This window comes from Schistocerca gregaria, chromosome 3, assembly GCF_023897955.1.
Source record: "Schistocerca gregaria isolate iqSchGreg1 chromosome 3, iqSchGreg1.2, whole genome shotgun sequence".
NCBI classification, from domain to species: domain Eukaryota; kingdom Metazoa; phylum Arthropoda; class Insecta; order Orthoptera; family Acrididae; genus Schistocerca; species Schistocerca gregaria.
In genome coordinates this window covers 755,985,372-756,000,743 of record NC_064922.1, presented here as the reverse complement: position 1 = coordinate 756,000,743, position 15,372 = coordinate 755,985,372, and the positions used below count along the sequence as shown (strand labels likewise).

The 15,372-nt window shown below is 41.7% G+C and overlaps 1 protein-coding gene across 1 annotated transcript in view; it reads right to left on the bottom strand.

Annotated features, from left to right (window-relative positions):
* LOC126353934 (uncharacterized) overlaps window positions 1-15,372 on the bottom strand; it is a 336,644-nt gene that overhangs the window by 212,371 nt on the left and 108,901 nt on the right. Inside the window, exon 4 of the mRNA XM_050003196.1 lies at window positions 10,667-10,855. Within this exon, the coding sequence (XP_049859153.1) occupies window positions 10,667-10,855 (189 nt within the window). The remainder of the gene's footprint in view (window positions 1-10,666; window positions 10,856-15,372) is intronic.

Below are 15,372 nucleotides of genomic sequence, written 5' to 3'. Positions count from 1 at the left end.
AGATCTTTCGATAGCCAAGCAAAGCAATAATGTGACCCACACTTTCTTGTGAAATGCCGAGTGTGCTTGCAGTTTCTCTCTGAGTGATACGACGATCGCCCTGAATCGATCTGTCAACATTTTTCTTGTGGAACTCGGTGGTTGCTGTCACAGGACGTCCAACTCTGTCAAGAATTCAATGACTGCACGTTGCTTAAATCGCATCGACCGACCGTGTGCGCAGGGTTCCATACTTTACACTGTAACAACACAACCGTTCAGTGCTAAGGCTTTCCGCCAACTGGGGCTGTAGAGAAGAGGCTACACAACAAGCCAGTACCTGCCGCATACCAATGCTGCCAACTGTTGAAGAGTTACTAAGTTGGAGGCATTACTTTTCAGTCAACCCTTGTAGAAAGTGCTATGCCTGATAGCAGGTCCAGTCGGAGGGCTAAGTACAGAGACAAACACAGTAAATAAGAAACGGGAAATAATTGCCATCAACAGGAAGATTGGACTCTTCTGCCGCCTTCTTCACCGAAGAAGACTTGTTCCGCCATTCTGTGTGTTTTCACTCTGTAACTCATAACTAAGGTATTGACGTATTGCTCCTGTGACCATAGTCCAAAGAAGCCGTCTCGTTCAGCGGTAAATCTAGCCAGATAGCAAGTGTTTCACTGAGCTTCCTAGGAACATACTGAGCACACGACTTGGAGCAATAAGAGGCTCCTTTACAATTATATATTGTATCTGACATTGCTATTCAGTTCTCTGGCCAAAAGTTGGAAACAAAAACGCTGAAAGATGAAAAAAAGCTTAATCGAGTCGACCATTCCCATCACAAGCACTCATTCTGGGAGGTCCAGAGTACGTCTCGCAAGCGGCTTAATAGTCAGAACATTCCTGTGAAAATGGATTATACAGAGTTAAGTAAGTCTTCGTATCTTCATATAAATAAAGTAAACTAACATTTTACGTGTTATAATTCCACTCCATCTCCTCCCGGAACAAACCAAAGAACCCAGCGTTTTGCCGGCAAATGTATTTTCGTACACCACAATAAACTATCTTGCTCCAAGCGCCGTTCTCATTGCACAAGTGATGCGATTTGTTTCAATCTCCACCCCCTCTTCACACTTTTAACAAGCTACGCCACTTTTTGCTTCCATCTAATGTTACAATCCAGGCAAATATTTTCACGAAATACTTCCAAGAATTAAATTTGTATTCGAAGCTAGAAAATTTCTCTTTTTATCAGAAAACTTCTCTTGCAATTGTCAATCGCAATTATGTATCCTCTTTATTGCTGTCAACAGTAATTTGTTTTCTGTCCAAGTAATAAAACTCACCTATTGTTTTTAATCTTTATTTTGCGAATCTTATCCCTTCGGAATCACTTGTTTTGACTACACCTCCTTACTCTTGTTTTACTTTTGCGGATCACCATCCCTTCCACTCAACTGAGTTTACAAGTCCACGCTTCTACCATCAGGAAAAATTAAATGTTTTATTTCTCCTCCATGAACTTTAATTTCCTACCCAAATTTATGCTTACCTTCCTTTACAGGATGTTCAGCCTCTCTCCCATGTCCTTCGACTCTTATAACTGCAATCTGGTTTCTGTAAAAGTTGCGGATAGCCTTCGCTCTCTGTATGTTATCTCCGAGAATTTCAGAATTTTGAAGAATCTGTTTTAGTCAACATTATCAGAATCTTCAGTTTCGTGTGATATTGTGATTCTTTAAAAATAGCCCCATATGTCTTTCAATCTGTGTTAATTGGAAGAAATGAAAGTTTATCCAATTTCATAATGGGTTAAATTTGAACTTACCTTACGTTGGGGCTAGTTGTAAGTTCCCATTTCATGTTGTTACCGGGATGGCTTCCGCGGTGCAGTTTGCTAGTTAGTTCTCACGCACGATCATTAACCAACATGCATCGATTCGAGATAGCAATAATGCAGCAACAATTGGCGTTTTGCTCTGCCGGTTTGATCAGGTGTAATTCAGTTACAGCTGTATGACATCATTTTCGTCGAGAGTACAGTTCTGCGCCTCCAACAGTTCCAAACATTCGACGACGGAAGCAGCAGTTTCAAAACATCGTTTTTTTTTTTTTTTGTTTTAAGTTAATGCCACAGGTGTGCTCGTTCAAGAAATAGAGCGCATTCAACATTTACACGTAGTCCACAGAAGTCTGAGTATTATTCTAAAATCGTTCTGGGTATAGAGATGGACTTCGACAATTTACTTTCTCGTTTATTGTTGAGCCACGAAGTTACGTTCCCCTTAAGAGAAAAAGAGAGCCACCGCAACATATGGTTTGGGGAACACAACAGCAACACAACATAACCAAGCACGGGGGAGGGGGGGGGGGGGGGGGACTCGAAAGATTCTTGTCTATCGCGGAGTATCCTGAGAAAATATTTGCTCTTTTTCGCGGAAACGACTTACGGGAATCACGTACTTGTACGTTCTGAATTTTTCCAAAAATTTATAAATGCCGAAATCTTCACTTTTCAACAATATGGAACACCACCGCACTGACACGCGATACGAGCTGATTCAATGACATCTCGGCACGAAGTGGCGTTTCGACATCCATTTCATCATTGACCTTCAGGTTACCAGATTTCACAATATGTGACATTTTTCTGTGGGGGTTCGTGAAAGACTCCATCTTTGGGCTTCCACTACCGAGAGCTTTGGGTACACTGCTACGTCAGGTAGACACAGACGTGAGAGCAGCCACTAAAGGCATGCTCCTAAGAGTATGGAATGAGTTTGACTATCGGCTGAATGTCTTGCGTCTCGTGCAGGGCACATATGATATTTGCTAAAGGTAAATTAAATCTGTGATCCTAAATGTAATAACAAAAAGGTTGTATTTGCAGGAATATGAACGATACGCCCTTATTAAATTGATTTTTTGAACAAAAACTTTTAGTTTCGGTATCTACTTCCATGAACCACGGACCTTGCCGTCAGTGGGGTGGCTTGCGTGTCTCAGCGACACAGATAGCCGTACCGCAGGTGCTACCACAACAGAGGGGTATCTGTTGAGAGGCCAGAAAAACGTGTGGTTTATGAAGAGGGGCAGCAGCCTTTTTAGTACTTGCAAGGGCAATGCTCTGCATGACTTACTGATCTGGTTCTGTAACGTCAACCAAAACGGCCTTGCTGTGTTGGTACTGCGAGCGGCTGAAAGCAGCCGTAATTTTTCCTGAAGACATGCAACTCCCCTGTACTGCTAATTAATGATGGCGTCCCCTAGGATACAATATTCCGGAGGTAAAATAGTCTCCGGCTGGAGACTACTCAGGAGGATGTCGTCATCAGGAGAAACAAAACTCGCATTACAAGGATCGGAGTGTGGATTTTTAGGTTCCTTAATTGACCAGGTAGGTTAGAAAATTTAAAAAAAGGAATCGATAGAGTGAAGTTAGATATAGTGGGGATTAGTGAAGTTCGGTGGTAGGAAGAAACAGGACTTCTGTTCAGGTGGATACAGGGTTATAAATACAGTACAAAGTCAAGTAGGAGTAATGCAGGAGAGGGTTTAATCATGAATAAGAAAATAGGAATGCGGGTAAGCTACTATGAACAGCATAGTGAACGCATCATCGCAGTCAAGATAGACACAAAGCGCACGTCTATCACAGTAGTACAAGTTTACATGCCAACTAGCTCCACAGATGATGAAGAGATTGAAGAAATGTATGATAAGATAAAAGAAATTATTCAGATAGTTAAAGGAGAAGAAAATGTATTGTGGTGGGGGACCGCAATTCGATAGCAGGAAAAGGAAGAGAAGGAAAAATGGTAGGTGAATATGACTGGGTGAAGGAGTGAGGGAGGAAGCCATCTGGTAGAATTTTGCAAAGAGCGTAACTTAACCATCGCAAACATTTGTTTTAAGAATCATAGAAGAGGGTTGATTACCTGGAAAGAACCTGGAGACATTGGAAGGTTTCAGATTAATTAAATAATGGTAGGACAGAGATTTAGGAACCAGATTTTAAATTGTAAGACATCTCCAAGGGCAAATGTAAACGCTGACCACAATTTATTGGTTATGAACTGTAAATGAAAACTGAAGAAATTGCAAAAAGGTAGGAATGAAGGAGATGGGAGCTAGATAAGTTGAAAGAATCAGAGGTTTTAGAGAGTTTCAGAGGGAGCATTAGAGAACGATTGATAAGAACAGGGGAAAGGAATACAATAGAAGACGAATGGGTAGCTTTGAGAGATGAACTAGTGAAGGCAGCTGAGGATCAAATATGTACAAAGACAAGGCTTAGTAGAAGTCCTTGGATAACACAAGAGATATTGAATTTAAGCGATGAAAGGAGAAAATTTAAAAATACATCAGATGAAGCTGACGAAAGGGACGACAAATTTTTGAAAAATGAGATTGACGGAAACTGCAAAATTGCTAATCAGAGGAAAAATGTAAGGATTCAGAAGCATGCTTCACTAGGGAAAAGGTAGATACCACCTACAGGAAAATTAGAGAAAAATTTGGGGAAAAGAGAAACAGCTACGTGAATATCAAGCGCTCAGATGGAAAAACCAGTCCTAAGCAAAGAAGGGAAAGCTGAAAGGTAGAAGGAGTATATAGATGGTCTATACAAGGGAGATGAAAGCAGTGTTACAGAAAGGCAAGTGATCATGGTGAAAATGAGACGGGAGGTATGATACAGCGAGAAGAATTTGACAGAGCTCTGAAAGATCTAAGTAGAAATAAGGCCCCAGAAGTATATGATACTCCGTCAGAACTACTGATAGCCTTGGGAGAGCCAGGCATGACAAAACTCTCCCATCTGGTATACAAGATATATGAGGCATACGAAACACCCTCAGACTTCAAGAAGAAGGCAATCATTGAAATTCCAAAGAAAGAAGTGCTAAGAGAGGTGAAATTACCGAACTATCACCACTTGTTACAGAAAAATGGAAGAACTCGGGGAAGATTAGTTAACATTCCGAAGAAATGTAGGAAAACGTGAGGCAATACTAACCTTACGACTTATTTTAGTTAAGGAAAGACAACACTTCATTTATAGCGTTTGCAGACTTAGAGGAAGCTTTGAAATCTTGAAGGTAGCAGGCGTAAAATACAGGGAGCGGAAGGCTACTTATAACAAGTACAGAAATCGGATGACAGCTATAAGAGTCGAGGGGCACGAAAAGATAGAAGCAGTTGAGGAAGGAGTGAGGCAGCGTAGTAGCCTCTCCCCGATGTTATTCAATATGTACATTGGACAAGGAGTAAAGGAAACCAAAGACAAATTTGGAGAGGGAATTAGTGTTCAGGGAAAAGAAATAAAGGCATTGAGGTTTGCTGATGACCACGTCATTCTGTCAGAGACAGCAAAGGATTTGGAAGAGCAGTTGCACGGAATGGACACATATAAGATGAATATCAACAAAAGCGGGGGAATTAAATGCAGTCGAATTAAATCAGGTGACGTTAAGGGATCAGATTAGAAAAAGAGACACTTGAAGTAGTAAATAAGGTTTACTATTTGGGCAGCAAAACAACTGATCGTGGCCGAAGTAGAGAGGATATAAAATGTAGTCTGGCAATAGTAAGAAAAGCTTTCTGAAGAAGAGAAATTTGTTAACATCGAAAACAGATTTAAGCGTTAGGAGGTCCTCTCTGTAGGTATTTGTCTGGAGTGTAGTCATGTATGGAAGAGAAACATGGATGGTAAACTATTTAGACAAGAGTAAACTAGAAGCTTTCGAAATGCGGTACTACAGAAGAATGTTGGAGATTAGATGGTTCGATCACGTAACTAATGAGGATGTCGTAGCTGCCCCTTATTGTTAGAGGGCCCGCATAATCGACAGGCAAGATGGGTTGCTGACCCCCTTTCAGGAGCGCGGGGAGAAATATCGCCAACGGACAGAAAAAATAACAGACTTTCCAAATAAACACGAAACTACTTCGCCAGACAATATGTTACAGTGTTCCACCAATCGGAATTCATATGACTGATGTAGCATTCCGTCGACCTGGCTTTATAAGCACGCCTAGACCGTCAGACGGGCAGTGTTTACCAATCGCTAGGAACAGCTCCAGCTAGAAGTTACGCCGGCCCTAGCATTGAATTCACTTGCCGTAGCATTGTAGTAGAACGTTGTATTTTGTGTTTTGTAGAGTAGATTTTGGTCAGTATTTCTTCTATTGTCTTACTTCCTTATCTGGTTTGCCACCATAAGAGTTGTGGTTTTTTTCTATTTGTTCATGCGTTTAAAACTTAGTGTGTGCCAAGAAGGCGTTGTTCTTTATTATAATAAAGTATGGTCAAATTGACTGTTAGTTCTTCCCTGCCGAACGCATGACACTGCAGTTATTGGTGACGAGGATCTTCAGTCCTTGGTGGAAACCCTACAGCAGATTCAGGCAACGCTCACGTGTTCAGAAATTCGCTCTCACTCGCCAACGTTGCCAGAGGTAGCTCATAGAGTCGATTACCTCGCAGGTAAATGGAACTCGTTGCACCTGGCTCCACCGACGTTTCTGGCTTTCGATAGGTGGTCCAACAGTGGTCAAATTATGTACAGTGGTTGGAACAAAATTTACTGGCATATGGGACCCACGATGAGAACCTAAGTCGGGCTTCCTTTTTAGCAACAGCCGGTCCACAGGTATATCGTTCAGTTCAATAGTTCAACCCTGAGCAGTCCCCCCGATATCTCTCATTTACTCAGATTAAGGGCTGCCTTTTCCATTACTTTGACGCACAATTACACATCACCCCCACCTGTTAGACCTTCTTTTCTTGTAGAAAGTCCCCTGGTCAGACGTAACGGGAATGGATTACGTCGCTCCAGGAGTTGTGTTTTTTTCTGTTTGTTCTTGTGTTTAACACTTAGTGTATGCCAAGAAGGCGTTTTTCTTTAATTATTCAAATTTACTGTTAATTCTTCACTGCCGACCGCAGGACACTACCGAGGAACTACTAAACAGAACTGGAGAGACAAATTTGTGGCACAACCTGACCAAAAGAACAGATGAGTTAATAGGAAATATTTTGAGAAATCAAGGGAATATCAAGTTAAGTATTGGAGGGAAGTGTGGTGGGTAAAATACCTAGAGAGAGACCAGGAGATACAGCAAGCACATTCAGAAAGATGTATGTTGCAGTGATTATTCGGAGGTGAAGAGGCTCACACAGGATAGAGTAGCACGGAGTGCAGCCCTAACCAGGTTGGAAACGTTTTCACGTATCACCTGTAGAAATGACAGCTGCGCCAACGTACTCTCGTTTTATACGAGGGCTGTTCAGAAAGTAAGTTACGATTGATCACGAAATAAAAATCACAGAGAAAATCAGAAATGTTTCATTTGTAACAGTTAGCTTCACCTTTCATCTACTTCTCTACGTAGCCGCCGTTCTAACTCAGACATTCGTCGTAGCGTTTTACCAACTTTCCAACACCCTCATCATAAAGGCAGCCGCCAGTGCTTTCCGCCAATTCTCTACGCTGGCCTAAAGCTCGTTGTCTGTGCCAAAATGTTGTCTTCATATCAAGCGGTTTGTTTGAGCAGAGATGAAACTCAGTGGGAGGCAATTACGGACTGTATTGTGGGTAACCAAACATTTCCAATTGCAACGATGCAGGAACATCTTCATTGCCCCTGCAGAATGAGGCTGAGAATTGCCTTGAAGAAGAAAACGCACGACAGTTATGTAATGTTGGTTGCATAGCTTCAGGGGAAAATTCTCACCAGGCCCTAGTACTTGGAGGGAGACACTATTTTCTATAACATCTTTACGCGCTCACTAAGAGCTCAGGAATGAAAAGAGTGCCATAATTCTACCTAGAGTCATACTAGAGACACTGCCCAACACATCTTTGCAAAGCTTTATCGGATTTTCAGAGTCGTTTCCATTTCGCGACCTATCGTAACTTACTTTCTGGACAGCCCTCGTATCTTGTGTACGCGCTATTACCGCCCTCTGTATTGTCCATATCGCTGTACTATGACTTTCGTCATCTCAGTGTAACAGAAGAACAGCTAAATATGACGAACCTGTGAGGCAATACTGACCGTACGACTTATCTTAGAAAATAGATTAAGGAAAGGCAAACCTACGTTTCTAGCATTTGTAGACTTAAGAAAAAGCTTTTGACAATGTTGACTGGAATACTCTCTTTCAAATTCTGAAGGTGGCAGGGGTCAAATAAAGGGAGCGAAACGCTATTTACAATTTGTACAGAAACCAGATGGCAGTTATAAGAGTCGATGGGCATGAAAGGGAAGCAGTGGTTGGGAAGGGAGTTAGACAGGGTTGTAGCCTATCCCCGATGTTATTCAATCTGTATATTGGGCAAGCAGTAAAGGTAACAAAAGAAAAGTTCGGAGTAGGAATCAAAATCCGTGGAGAAGAAATAAAAACTTTGAGGTTTGGCGATGACATTGCAATTGTCAGACAGCAAAGGACCTGGAAGAGCAGCTGAACGGAATGGTCAGTGTCTTGAAAGGAGGATATAAGATGAACATCAACAAAAGCAAAACTAAAATAATGGAATGTAGTCGAGTTAAATAGGGTGATGCTGAGGGAATTAGATTAGAAATGAGACACTTGAAGCAGTAAAGGAGTTTTGGTATTTGGGGAGCAAAATAACTGATGATGGTCGAAGTAGAGAGGATATAAAATGTAGACTAGCAATGGCAAGGAAAGCGTTTCTGAAGAAGAGAAATTTGATAACTTTGAGTATAGATTTAAGTGTCAGGAAGCCGTTTCTGAAAGTATTTGTATGCAGTGTAGCCATGTATGGAAGTGAAACGTGGACGATAAATAGCTTAGACAAGAAGAGAATAGAAGCTTTCGAAATGTGGTGCTACAGAAGAATGCTGAAGATTAGATGGGTAGAGCATATAACTAATGAGCAGGTTTCGAATAGAATTGGAGAGAAGAGAAATTTGTGGCACCACTTGACTAGAAGAAGGGATCGGTTGATAGGGCATATTCTGAGGCATCAAGGGATCACCAATTTAGTATTGAAGAGCAGCGTGGAGGGTAAAAATCATAGAGGGAGACCAAGAGATGAATACACTAAGCAGATTCAGAAGGATGCACATTGCAGTAGGTACTGGGAGATGAAGAAGCTTGCACAGGATAGAGTAGCGTGGAGAGCTGCATCAGACCAGTCTCAGGACTGAAGAAAACAACAACAACAACGACGACGACGACGACGACGACGAAATCGTTATGGCGTCTGTCGCATCGAGTGAGACGTCATTGTGACGCCATTTAACAGTAAGTCGGGCGTGTCTCCCTCAGACGAACAAGTACAGTATCCGTCTTGACAGATTCCTACGACAACGCCACTTGCGGAAACAGGTTGAATTACATTTGTAAGACGTGTATATTTCTATTGTGTATTGCCAAATCACAATTTACGAAAGATGTTTATATTTTATTAATAGAATTAAGTAGGAAAAATTAATATTTGTCATGCTGGAAATAATTTTGGTAGCAGGGAATATGTGCACCAAAGTATTGTTGATACAATCTTAAAAAGGGCGGGAGAAACGGCGTACGGATGCATTTTAAGAAAAGAGCGGGAAAGACCGCGCATTGATACATTTTGTAATGGTAGCAGGGATTGTCTGCACCAGAAAGCATTGTTGGCAGGAGAGACCGCACTTTAGCGTTCGTAGGAAGTGAGTAGTAAGCGACAAGTGAAGCGAATCGGTAGCAGGTCTGAAGCGAGAGGTTGAGAGGAGCGGTGTGCCTGCCAGCCACCAGCTATGATTTACAAGAGATTATAGACGGATGTACAGAGGCACCAGCTAACTATTGTAATAAGAGGAACTGATATTATTGAATTAATTTTTTGAGAACTTCAAGACTACTGAAGGTATGTTTGCGCATTGCTAGTTGTAAGATTACTGCAAAAAGTAAGTCGCATTTGAACGTTTGTAAAATCATTTCATTCAAAATATAATTAACGTTTCCCAGCAATATTGCATTACTGATTATAATCCATCCCAAAAGCCATCAGTGTAAAACTTTGCAAAATTTTATTGTTGTCAAGAAAAAGTTTAACTATGAATTACGCAACTTCAGTCAAATTAATTAAAGAATAACGTCAGCTTTGCTATTAAAGAATAACGTGAGCTTTGGTAATAAATACAGCCACTTATTATGAAAGCCCACCAGCAGCTAATAGAGTATAGTAAAACAGAGTAAGTATATTCATGTCGCAGTTCGATGTAGCAGTCAGATGGCGACCAGTAACAGTGAAAAAGGTAAGGAACAGTTTTGGGATATTGCAGATAACGACTGAGGGCCACGACGACGACAAATTCTATGTTTCGTCGAAATAATCAGGAAATCACTTTTAATAAGCAGCAATTAAATTTGTATGCGAAGATAGAGAAAGAGAATAAATTTCGAAGGGAAGATTTCATTTGTCATTATTAAGCAAGAGATAGAAATCCTAAGGAAAGGTTTCATAGCTTGTCGTAAAAGGGAAGGTTATCAATAAGGAAAGAGGTGTAGAAGAGACGGGACATATGAAAATAAGGAAGAAGAATGGTTCTACGAACGCCGTGGGTAGCGTGGATGTAGAAAGAAGGTACTGTGCATATATTTGTGAGCGAGCCTCGTGGCCTCAACTCGTATGATAAGGAGTGAGACGGGCTGAGTGGAGTGGGAACTCACGACGTTGAGCAGCGTCTTGTTCTTGATGAGGCGGTCCTGCACGTCCTGCGGCCGCAGCGCCAGCTGCCTCTGGTGGGAGGCTTGCACGGGCGCCGGTCCCCGCGTCACCGCCGCGCCGTCCGCCAGCGACAGCTCGTCCAGCTTCTGCAGCGCGCCCTTGTACGTCTCCACCATCCGCTGGAACTCCACCTGCAGACACACCGTCCACATTTTCGCTCTAAACGAGTATTCGGGTACAATGTGTAAGGTTTTTAGTTTATTTCTGGTATTCCAGGAAACTGGATGGGATCTTTATATTTTCCGTAGCTGTTACCCGCAGATGGGGTCGCATTCAGCGAAATGAAATGACATAAGGGAATGGCTTTATTGACTAGTAGACCCCATTCGGGATGTTGGCCACCTGTTGCAAGTCGTTTTATATGACACCACTTCGACGACTTTACGAGGATAACACAACAGCAGAGGAAATCCAATCCGGTCCACAATCCATCCAAGGGCCCTATGATCCAGAGTCAGCATTGCTAACCAAAAGGCTAAGAGCTGTTTACGTCAATCAGTAGTTTTGTTGCGATGACTGATGCTAGTGACGGTACTGAAATAAAATGTCGATTTCCTAAAGTTATTTAATAGCGCTAAACTGAAGAAGAAACAAAATAAATACACTCTAGTTCGATGCAGCCAAAATTTTGTAACATTTGTAATAATCTCACTTTCTCTCACGTGTCTACCTGTTACCCGCGGCTGTGTTCACATATCGTAACGAAATGTAGGCTCACTAAAAGCCTCCCACGTTCTACATGTAAAGACACGATGTCTCTGTGCTCGTCATACAGCTTTTAAAGGACGTCAGTGTTGTGAGTCTTCAAGCATCTCAGAAGCTATAACAGACGCTGTATGCTCAGCAGCTAAAAGTCACAGGCTTGTGACTGATATTAGTACAGAAATATGGATTACACACGTTGAGCATTATATAAGTTTTACATTAATTACGTTCTGTCATAGTATACAGAGTGGTCCATTGATCGTGACCGGTCCAAATATCTCACGAAATAAACGTCAAACGAAAAACTTACAAAGAACGAAACTTCTCTAGCTTGAAGGGTGGAAACAGATGGCGCTATGGTTGGCCAGCTAGATGGCGCTATCAACTGCGTTTTATTTAAAAGTAGGAACCCCCATTTTTATTACATATTCGTGTAGTACTTACAGAAATATGAATGTTTTAGTTGGACCACTTTTTTCCCTTTGTGATAGATGGAGTAACAAACGTGTAAGTGCGTGGTATCACGTAACATTCCGCCAGTGCGGACAGTATTTGCTTCGTGATACATTAACTGTGTTAAAATGGACCGTTTACCAACTGCGAAAAAGGTCGACATCGTCTTGATGTATGGCTATTGTGATCAAAATGCCCAACGGACGTGTGCTATGTACGTGCTCGGTATTCTGGACGACATCATCCAAATGTTCGGACGTTCGCCAGATAGTTGCGTTATTTAAGGAAACAGGAAGTGTTCAGTCACATGTGAAACGTCAACCACAACCTGCAACAAGTGATGATGCCCAAGTAGGTGTTTTAGCTGCTGTCGCTGCTAATCCACACATCACTAGCAGACAAACAGCACGACAATCGGGAATCAAAAACGTCCGTGCTGAGAATGCTACATCAACATCGATTGCACCCATACCATATTTCTATGCACCAGGAATTGCATGGAGACGACTTTGAACGTCGTGGGCACAAGAGAAATTACGGGACGATGACAGATTTTTTGCACGCGTTCTATTTAGCGACGAAGCGTCATTCACCAACAGCGGTAACGTAAACCGGCATAATATGCTCCATTGGGCAACGGAAAATCCACGGTGGCTGCGACAAGTGGAACATCAGTGACCTTGGCAGGTTAATGTATGGTGAGGCATTATGGGAGGAAGGATAATTGGCCCCATTTTATGGAATGCAATCTAAATGGTCCAATGTATGCTGATTTCCTACGTAATGTTCTACCGATGTTACTACAAGATGTTTCACTGCATGACAGAATGGCGAGGTACTTCAACATGATGGATGTCCGGCACATAGCTCGCGTGCGGTTGAAGCGGCACTGAATAGCATATTTCATGACAGGTGGATTGGTCGTCGAAGCACCATACCACGGCCCGTACGTTCACCGGATCTGACGTCCCCGGATTTCTCTCTGTGTGGAAAGTTGAAGGATATTTGCTATCGTGATCCACCGACAACGCCTGACAACATGCGTCAGCGCATTGTCAATGCATCCTCAAACATTACTGAAGGCGAAATACTCGCTGTTGAGAGGAATGTCGTTACACGTATTGCCAAATGCATTGAGGTTGACGGACGTTGTTTTGAGCATTTATTGCATTAATGTGGTATTTACAGGTAATTACGCTGTAACAGCATGCGTTCTCAGAAATGATATGTTCACTAAGGTACATGTATCACATTGGAACAACCGAAATAAAATGTTCAAACGTACCTACGTTCTGTATTTTAATTTAAAAAACCTACCTGTTACCAACCGTTCGTCTAAAATTGTGAGCCATATGTTTGTGACTATTACAACGTCATCTATCACAATGTGAAAAAAGTGGTTCAACTAAAAAATTCATATTTCTTTACGTACAACACGAATATGTAATAAAAAAATGGGGGTTCCTATTTTTAAAAGAAACGCAGTTCATATCCGTTTGACCTATCTAGCGGGCCAACCATAGCGCCATCTGGTTTCCCCCTTTAAGGTAGACAAGTTTCGTTCTTTGTAGTTTTTTCGTCTGACGCTTATTTTGTGAGATATTTGGGCCGATCACGATCACCCTGTATCTAGATCATATCAAACGATAAAAGGATATTCACAAATGTGATAAAGCGCAAAAGCGAAAGAGTAACTAGCTTTTACTAAAAGTAATTATTATTCCAGATTTCATGTTATAGTCTTGAAATCAATAAATATCTAGTACTTCACAATTTCTAAAGTAGCCTATGTTCTTCCCGTGTGTACAAGCTGTCTCCACACAAAATTTCATCAAAATCGATTCAACGGTTTCGCTCCCCGAGCACGGGGTCCTGGGTTCGATTCCCGGCGGGATCAGGGATTTTCACCTGCCTCGAGATGACTGGGTGTTTGTGTTGTCATCATCATTCATGAAGGTGACGAGATTGGGGTGAGCACAGGTTGGGAATTTGTACTGGCGCTGGTAACCGCGGAGTTGAGTGCCCCGCAAACCAAACATCATCATCATCATCATTATCATTATCGTCAACGGTTTCGCATTTATAGTATTAGTATGGACTAGAAGTTCCATATTTCACATACGTACACTAAACATTTTTTCAAACAGCAGTTTGCAGTAGTAGTAGATACCTTACGCCAGAGACGATCTGAGAACAAATAATGTGATATTTGGTGGCGAGTAGCATTGTCGTTGCAGTAAGCATTCTAAGCTAAGCTAGTGAGAGAGTCAGGTGCTGGCTATGCTAGAGTACGTGCAGGATACAATGACCGACGCGCAGTGAGCAGTTTTCGTCCAAAGAGTGGGGTGAGTTCATTCGTGTGTTCGGAAGGACAGGCCACCTTTGCTTCGAACAATCAGGGACACGCTGCGGTGAGAGTCGAGGCGCACGCCCTGCAACCTTTCTCGATCGACTTTACAGAAACTATTCGTTAATAAAATCATTTTGGCATTACTTATAACTTTATATGTCAGCCTCATGATAGCACTGCTATCATTTAGTTAATGGTCATAGCTGTTGTGATATTTGCTTTTAAGTAAGACACCGCGCCGAATTCGAAAAAGTTTGCAATGAAAAATGTTGGGCGGTGTTATTCTGCGTTTCGTACATACGAAATTAAACTAACACACTGAAGTTTTCTTCAGATTTCGGTGGAGGTCTCTATCCGTCACTTTCTCGATAAAACAGATCTGATGTAGCACACTCCTTTGCCATCACGCGCACCAGCGACAAAGCCTGAGTGAAATATGCACAACATTCCTCATATTTCATAAACAAATTTGAGATATCAAAATGAAATTTGGGCAAATGATAGCACGCAAATAGAAAAGCATTTTGCCATATGGATATTATGGAAGACGTCATTATCTCTTGTGTTATTCAAGTAACTACAGACCTTTTCGACAAAAGAATGTAATTTTTAAGGGCCATCTACAGCTTGTGAAACGAGAAATGTTGTGGGTTTTGGAACAACGTAAGTGAAGGCATTACACGGTTTATTTTTGTACTGACGATGGGATTCCTCATAAATTTACTTTTCATCACTTAATAAATTTAATATACAACTGTCTCAGAATTCTCTCGAAATTTCGTCTGCACAACATGGTAGTGAGGTGGCATAGTGTAAACTCCGATGTGTTTCGGCAAAGCAAGCAAATTTTAACATGGAAACAAGAAAAATGTATGTTTTACTCTAACGTCGCCTCTCATGACTCTTATCTGCAAATTACAAACTGTTGACAAGCCAGACGAAAATAAATCGCTGTTTTCAGTGGAATTATTTGTACTCGTAGATGTTGACCAAAGCTGAGACGATAGTAGATTTTTTTGAATGATCACCACGCAAGCGTGGGCGTGGAGGCGCTCCACTTAATATTTACAAAAAAATAAGCGTAGGCTTCTGTTTAGAATGGAAGTTCCACTGCAATGCCTTCCCTCAACTGCCACCGCT